The following is an 8,709-nucleotide window of genomic DNA, read 5'->3' on the forward strand; positions in this document are numbered from 1 at the left end:
GTATATAAAAATTCGTCGACTTTTTGCCTCTATATATTTCCATTGAATCCTTCTAGTTCCTCCAAAGTCTTCCATCCTCTTCGAAGCCACTTGTCGAAATTACGGTCGCTCCTCTTTTTGTTACTGTTTTTTATGTTTAGATGGTTTCTCATTTGGCTTAATTCCGTGACATTTGTCATTATTAAATCTTTTACTTCTACTGCAAATGTTAAATGGAATGTATTGAAAAAGAATTCATTTGATAATATTGATCGACAGATAAAAAATACATTGAGTTAGAAGGAGGCATAAACACTTACATATAAATTTGTAGAACGTTGGCCTATGTTTCATTAGATCATTCAATGATCTGTGGTAGCGCTCCTGATTATTGTTCGTTTTGACGTCCATTTGATAAAAGCTAAGCGTATGCACGCCTATCTTTTTCAGCCAAAAATTGTTAATGTATAGAAAAAGCTTTCGAAATTGTGGAATCGCTAGTAATTCCTTATTGGCATTTAAATTTTCTTTAATTATTGCATAACCAATTTCAATTGAAGATGCAGGCAAAAGAGGCAAATTTTGCATTTTCCATAAGAGGAAAATTCCTTTGATGCGAATTTCAATTTTTTGATTTTCCAAGGCTCTAAATAATCTTAATTTGTTAGCATATTTTCTAACGTCCTGATATAAGAAACATTTAATTTAAATTTGATTTGTGTGTATGTACGTGTATCATTTAGTATACTATTAAAACTTACATGAACATAGTGGAAGAAACGGCTCTTTAATTTGCAGTTTAAATAAATCACTTTAATGGCATTCCGTAACCCCAACTCAAAGTCTGTCATAAAACTATTAACGTTAAAATCTTTTAAGACAGGTTCTTTAAGAAATTTAAAACTTCTATGTAATGCTGCTCTGTTTTTCTACTCATTAGGACCCATAGGCACGGTAGAAACTGTTGAAAATTTAGAATGCTATATTATTAAAACACAAGTATTAATTATAATATATCTAAAGATTTTAAAAAAGGTGGCCGCCTAACACGTCTAAAGCATAAAAACATATATTGATTTAAAACAAAATTTAAGTCGTTAATTGGAAGAGATATACCAGTAATTTTTATTTACGATCTTTTGAAAACTCATTTCTATTTTTGTATACACACCTTATTATCGACTCTGCCCATAATAGGTAACAATTGGTATAAATCTGTCAATTTTGGCCTAGAATAATATGTTGCGTCGACGCTGAAGTCCACAGTTTTATTCATCTTTTGTAAGAAGTTTTTGTCATACAGAAACACTTAAAATTCTGCGTTAATTTCTTGTACATGTACCGAAATTATGTGCTTGTCATCATTAATCATAAATTGCATTGCAGCTCTTGCCAAACTTCGTTATTGACAATGAGCCTTATGTCTTTCAAGGTTTTAGGATTGTACGGCATTGATTGTATCCTACTTCGCTTTAAAGTACTTCTTATACTTTTTACAGTGACCACTGCACACGCTTCAATATTCCTACAGATAAATAAGAAGAAGGGGAAAAAAAATTTTTACGCATAGGTACATTAAATCCCCCATACACTTACTCTTTCATTTTATGATTGTAAACTTCTTTCAGGGAAATCGGCGTCTTTTTTACAAAATCCACTATGTTTAGAAGAATGACACTTGAGAATAGTAGATAGAGCTTGTTCGACCATTCAAATGTGGCGGGCAGGTAGCGCCGCCACTAGGAACCATATTTATTTGTCGAAGACGTGAATGGCCTCACGTGACAGGGGAGGGGACGACGCCGAGAACGAGAGGAAAGGGCATTGCGAGTACGGCAAGCGTGAGCACGACATTCGAAAAAGCGAACCTCCATCTGTATAAGCGATATTGTATAATAAACTTAGTGTAACAACTCATAATCCAAAGACAAGGTTGTAAGTGATCTCCTTCACCTAGTTCGTGGAGGGCTCACCTATTTAGAACGGAAGGGTTTTCCACCAAGATCGTGGTTTTTTCCCCCAACAAGGTAAAGTGTCAATAAAGAAGTCTTGTACAATTGTTAAAAACAAAATTGTATTATTTCATTGCCAATAAGCCTCTCCGATCTATCAATCATAAAACAACTAACAAGTGTCTAAACCGACCATACACGCTACTAGTAATATTAAGGAACATAAATTTGGTCCTTCGAGCCGGATTTCGGGAAGGCTTTTGGCAATAGAAAAAATTCAATATCGAGGAATTTAGGTTTGATCGAATTTGCAAAAAGTGTAGTCCTATTTATCCGAAGACAACTACTGTTCACGCGTTCATAATTAACTTAAAAAATGGGTCAATTTGTAGCATTAATTACTTTTGAATAATAAATTCAAAAGGTATTAGGACGTTGTCAACAGCGGTTCGCGAGCGACAAAGGGATAGAAATACGGCGGATAAACTTAGCGCCCTTTGACTCAAGCCGCGGTTAGTGGAAGCGGGTGTGTTTACATCATGGCACCGATTGCTACTAAGAAGCTGATCACTCAGCAAAGGGATAGGGCAAACAATATCGCACGTATATTGCCATCTTTTCGAACGATTCAAAAGGATCGAATAACCAAGGCCTTAGTTCCCGATAGAATTGAGAAACTACAAAAATATTGGCTGGAATTTTGTAAAGCCCACGAGGAGATAGTGATTCGCGATGATGCAGGAAATGATCCCTACCTGTCTGAGGCAGTTTTTGCAGAAACCGAGAGCGTGCGAGATGAATGCAACGACGTTTTGCAAAGCGTATATCCGGACACATTAGATGATTTGTCGACAGAGTCTACAAGCAATAGCGTGTTTACGGTCTCTAGTCAAGCTCATTGTCACAACGTACACCTGCCTAAGATTGATTTGCCTCAATTCTCAGGCAAATATGAAGAATGGGACGCATTCGAAAACCGATTTACGTCTCTAATTCACGAGCGACCGCAAATAACCAATGTATTGAGACTACAGTTTTTAATAGGATGTCTTCAAGGACCCGCTGCTGATTTCGTTAGAGATGTGGCTATATCGGAAGCCAATTATCTAACAACGTGGAATGCGTTGAAGGAACGCTTTTCGAATCTGAGGTTACAAATAAACAATCTAACGTTATCATTGGTCAAGGTAACGCCACTAAAGGAGGAATCGGCATCGGGTCTTAGAAGTCTAGTCGACGAAGTGAATCATGCGGTGAGAATGCTCAAAAGCTTAGGCGGCCCGGTAGAAGCATGGGACGATTTGTTAGTGGTTATGTTAAGCGAAAGACTTGACCCGGTTACCCGCAAAGCTTGGGAAACGCATCTCAGTACGAGAGTTATGTACGGCGAATCGGTCCAATCGAATGTGCTAACCTTACGGAAAAAACCACCAACGTTCAAGGAAATGACGGAGTTTCTCGAGGGAACTATCCAAGCTTTGCACTCAATTGAAATTGAGCCCACATCGATCAAACCGACTATGTTAGGGAAGCGACATCATACTTCAAATTCGAAACAAACTGCGAAAGCGCACCACGCTGAAGCAAAATTGAAGAGTAAGGGAGCATCAACAATGAACGAGAATTCAATGAAATGTCTTATATGTTCAAGCGACCATTACATTGGGTGCTGCGATACATTTTTAGCGCTAAGCGGCAATGATAGACATGGGGAAATTAGACGCTTGCGTCTTTGCTATAATTGCTTGGGGCGTCATCAGGTGAGAAATTGCTCATCAAAGCGAACGTGCAAAAAATGCCAAGGTGCACACCATACCCTATTGTATATGGATAAATCGCAAAACAAGGCCGTAGCTGTTCCTGCCTCCAATGATCCATCACCTCAAGCCAAATCTGGAGGTGGGAGTTGACTGGATCATATGTTAGGCCTATCTTCCAGTATCTCTAATGAAATGAGCATATCGCTGTTGCCAACCGCGCAGATACGCTTGAGAGGAGCTTCTGGATTGTACATATCCGCTAGAGCTTTGTAAGACCAGGGCTCAGAGATTTCGTTTATAGCGGAATTTTTAGTTCAAGCATTAAAGCTTATTCGACGACGTATTCGAGTTCCGATACTTGGAATTGGGGCTTCTAAAAGCGTTACAGCACGCTCAATTGTTTCAGTCTGTCTACTTTCATCTGACGGTGTGTCATTTGAAGGCGATTTTAACGCCTTAGTCTTGGTTAAACCAGCAGGGCGTCTTCCCTCTCAGCATTTACCTAATTTTGAGCTTCCATCACTTTCAAGGTTTGATTGTGCGGATTCTAGATTTCACATTTCGGGGGATATTGGCGTTGTCTTAGGAGTTGATGTTTATGCATCTATCTTACGCGAAGGCATTAGGAAAATTGAAGGTCATAATATAGTGGCACAACAAACTGCTTTGGGTTGGGTGTTTTCAGGCACGTTTAACAGTGAACGAACCTCTCGAGCAATAGCATCCGTTGCAACTTCCGAAATCGCGAAATTCGACACATTCGAATATGACCTTTCAGAAAATTTGAAACGATTTTAGACAGTGGAAGAGGTTCCAGATTCGACACATCTTCTTTCTCCGGACGACGAGATGTGCGAAACTATATTTAGGGACAAACATTATCGAAATTTGACAGGGAGATACGTGGTTAGACTGCCTCTTAGATCTGAGCTGCCTTCCGTGTTTGAGCAATCAAGGAGATTAGCGCTCAATTCTTACCATTCCTTATTTCGTAGGTTAGATCGAGATCCTGATTTAGCACAAGAATATTATAATTTCATGGAGGAATATGAGAGGTTGGGACATATGAGTTTAGTACCAGATGAAGAAATTAATATCGCTAGAACATGGTACTTGCCACACCATGCGGTTGTCCAGAGAGATTTGCCGAATCGCAAAATCCGAATAGTTTTCGATGCGTCTCGAAGAACCGCAGAACAACATTGTTTGAATGATTTTCTTTTTCGCGGTGCTTCGTTACAGAGCGATTTGTCACTCGTCTTGTTGGGATGGAGACAATACCGTTTTGTATTCACCGCTGATATAATCAAAATGTTTAGACAGATAGTTGTCCATCAAGACGATCAAGATCTTCAGAGAATCCTTTAGTCCAAACAGTCGGGCCACCCACCGAGCGATTATCGTTTAATGACTGTAACATATGGAACAGCCTCAGCTCCTTATTTGGCCATTCGAACGTTACGTCAACTAGCTGCCGATGAGGGTTATCGTTATCCTTTAGGTGCAAATTGTCTGTTAAATCAGACATATGTTGATGATATTTTTTCGGGCTCGGACGTGGTAGAGGAGGCAACCACAATAAGGAATCAACTGATCGCAATTCTTAGCTCTGCTGGAATTTCACTTGACAAATGGGAAGCTAACCATATGGATCTCTTACCTGGCTCTTCAATAAAAGAGACAGTTAATGATGACGTAAGGCCAATTTTAATTGACCAAACAGTTAAAACGCTTGGTTTATTGTGGCGGCCCTCGGTCGATTCGTTCGTTTTCAAGATTGATAAAATTTTGCCTTCCGAGGCTGATTTAACAAAACGTGTAATTTTATCAAAGTTGGCAGGTCTTTTCGATCCATTGGGATGGCTGGCTCCAATCATAGTACGTGCAAAAATTTTGTTACAGGATCTTTGGATAATGAAGGTTGACTGAGATACTTCTCTGTCGCCTGAAATCCTGAATAGATAGAACTCCTATTGTTTAGACATTTCTCAAGGTCACATTATATCAGTAGAACGGTGGTTGGGTCCAATAAAATCGTCCAAATGTGAACTGCACGGTTTCTCTGATGCATCTCAGAGAGCTTACGCTGCTGCTATTTACCTTCGAGTAACAAATCACGTAGGGAAGAGCCGAGTCTCTTTAGTGATGGCCAAGTCTAAGGTGGCCCCAGTTAAAACGGTCAGCATTCCTAACTTGGAGCTGTGTGGTGCGGTTCTTTTAGTGAAGCTTTTCAAACATGTTCAGAAATTAGAGGTGTTCAAAGACCTCCCCACGACTGAATGGTCCGATAGCCGTGATGCTCTCGCATGGATCAAAAAACACCCGTCGAATTGGAAGGTATTTGTTGCGAATCGAGTTTCTTACATACAAACCGAACTTCCGACTGCTGTATGGAAGTACGTATCGACTCATGAGAATCCCGCTGACCTTGCCACAAGGGGGTTAACAGTTAAGGATTTGAGAGATTCAAACCTTTGGTGGCATGGCCCTAGTTGGCTAGAAGCTTCAGAGGCTAACTGGCCTGCCCAACCGGTATCCGTGATACCTATCGTGCATCAACGAAGGGCGTTTGCTGCCACGCTAAGAGTTGAAGAGGAACCTATCTTGACAAGGTTCTCTTCGCTGTCCAAATTGAGTCGAGTGATCGCATACTGCTTGCGATTCTTGGCAAATTGTAAAAGGAAGAAGTTTGGACAGCACCCAACTTCAAAATTTTTAACGACAAGGGAACTAGAGCAAGCGCGCATGTCAATTATTCGCTTGGCTCAGAGTTCAGCCTATGCCGAAGAGCTGACATTGCTTAAGGAAGGGCGCCCACTCCTGAGGCGCAATCCGTTAAATCGGTTACATCCATTTGTTGATGATAATGGTATTCTGCGGGTCGGCGGAAGACTTACAAATTCGTCTTTGCCGTTTCCGGCAAAACATCCGCCTATTTTGCCGAAAAGGTCAGCTTTGAGCCAGCTTTTCATTCAGCATGCTCATCGGATTGCCATACATGGCGGACCCACTCAGACGTTAGGTATTTTATTGCAAATGGTATGGATCATTGGAGCAGTAGGATTGGTCAAACGCTATACACGTTCTTGTGTACGATGCTTTAGAGCTCGCCCGCGCCCGGCCGTACAACAGATGGGGAATTTGCCTACCGCGCGCGTCACTCCATCCAATCCCTTCCAAGTTACAGGCTTGGACTATGCCGGTCCGTTTAAATTGCGCACAACGAAAGGTCGGGGATAGCGGTCATATAAGGGCTATATTGCTTTATTCATTTGCTTTGCAACCAAAGCGGTACATTTAGAGGCGGTAAGCGATCTCACGTCTCAGTCATTCCTGGCAGCGTTTCGCCGGTTTTCCAGCCGTCGAGGGATTTGTCACCAGATCTTCAGTGATAATGGAACCAACTTCCAGGGTGCCGACAAAGAGTTGAAGGAGATGTTCAAGGCCTCTTCCAAATTCTACGCTGAAATAGCCGAAGACCTAGCAGAAAAGGGTGTGAACTGGGATTTTATACCTCCGAATGCTCCTCACTTTGGTGGACTCTGGGAAGCAGGAGTAAAAGCGACGAAACACCATCTAATCAGAGTGATGGGAGATTATACGTTGACTTATGAAGAGTTTGCCACTGTTTTGGCCGAGATTGAGGCATGCTTAAATTCTAGACCTCTTTGCCCATTATCCGGAGACACGGACGATTTGAATGCCTTAACTCCATCACATTTTTTGCTGGGAAGACAATCTGGTTTAATTCCTGAAGCTCCATGTATTGGCGTTCCCGAAAATCGTTTAAACCGGTTCCAATTATTGTCTAAAATTCGTCAGGACTTTTGGGTTCGTTGGTCACGTGAATACTTACATCACCTCCAAGAAAGAAACAAATGGAGAGATCCAATGACCAACTTTAATATTGGACAACTGGTAATATTAAAGGATGACCGTTACCCTACTTGTCGGTGGCCTATAGGTCGCATTACCCAACTCCATCCTGGGACTGACGGGTTGATTAGGGTAGTCAGTGTTAAAATTGCAACTGGTACTTTCAAGAGACCTATCGTTCGTCTCAGCCCTCTACCCATTCTACAGGACAACGAATCAACTCCTGGCTCGGAGGGCGGTACTTCATTTGGAAAGAACTGTTAATATATCGTCTGTACGACGATGGAGGGCGGGATGTTTAGAAGAATGACACATGAGAATAGTAGATAGAGCTTGTTCGACCATTCAAATGTGGCGGGCAGGTAGCGCCGCCACTAGGAACCATATTTATTTGTCGAAGACGTGAATGGCCTCACGTGACAGGGGAGGGGACGACGCCGAGAACGAGAGGAAAGGGCATTGCGAGTACGGCAAGCGTGAGCACGACATTCGAAAAAGCGAACCTCCATCTGTATAAGCGATATTGTATAATAAGCTTAGTGTAACAACTCATAATCCAAAGACAAGGTTGTAAGTGATCTCCTTCACCTAGTTCGTGGAGGGCTCACCTATTTAGAACGGAAGGGTTTTCCACCAAGATCGTTGTTTTTTCCCCAACAAGGTAAAGTGTCAATAAAGAAGTCTTGTACAATTGTTAAAAACAAAATTGTGTGTTATTTCATTGCCAATAAGCATCTCCGATCTATCGATCATAAAATAACTAACAAGTGTCTAAACCGACCATACACGTTACTAGTAATATTAAGGAACACACTAATTGCTCCCTAAACTTTGCTGTTTTTACATATTTACTTTCTTTCGCGTGATTGTGGACTCTTACAGCAGAAAGTTTATTGTTCATTATTTTAGCACTTCCAGATCAATCTCTTCTTTTACATTTCAGATACCCTGCATAAAGGAATTACTCAACTCCTGCAATTTTTATGAATTATTTTATCACAAAAATATATTTACTTACGTTATTTCATTTCATGCTTTATCTATCTTTTTGAAATTTTTATAATAGCAAAATCCGGTCTCATACACAATTTTTTAAAAGTTTTTTTCAAATTACTCATTTTGATAATGAATAAAATACAAAT

General features: G+C 40.7%; 2 protein-coding genes across 2 annotated transcripts; both read left to right on the top strand.

The window, feature by feature from the left end:
* The first annotated feature begins 3,850 nt into the window (after positions 1-3,850).
* On the top strand, positions 3,851-5,059 carry LOC136783656 (uncharacterized). The gene is made up of 3 exons (XM_066743905.1): positions 3,851-3,960; positions 4,072-4,420; positions 4,490-5,059. Exons 1-3 carry the CDS (start codon positions 3,851-3,853, stop codon positions 5,057-5,059), a joined length of 1,029 nt encoding a protein of 342 aa, XP_066600002.1.
* Positions 5,060-5,098: 39 nt separating this feature from the next.
* Positions 5,099-7,831, top strand: LOC136783657 (uncharacterized). Its single transcript, XM_066743906.1, has 4 exons — positions 5,099-5,531; positions 5,594-5,611; positions 5,673-6,893; positions 6,981-7,831. Exons 1-4 carry the CDS (start codon positions 5,099-5,101, stop codon positions 7,829-7,831), a joined length of 2,523 nt encoding a protein of 840 aa, XP_066600003.1.
* Positions 7,832-8,709: the final 878 nt, after the last annotated feature.

The sequence above is a fragment of the Prorops nasuta genome, unplaced genomic scaffold (genome assembly GCF_024137725.1).
Source record: "Prorops nasuta isolate Cenicafe-Biocafe unplaced genomic scaffold, Cenicafe_Pnas_1.2 PNAS00034, whole genome shotgun sequence".
Lineage (NCBI taxonomy): Eukaryota > Metazoa > Arthropoda > Insecta > Hymenoptera > Bethylidae > Prorops > Prorops nasuta.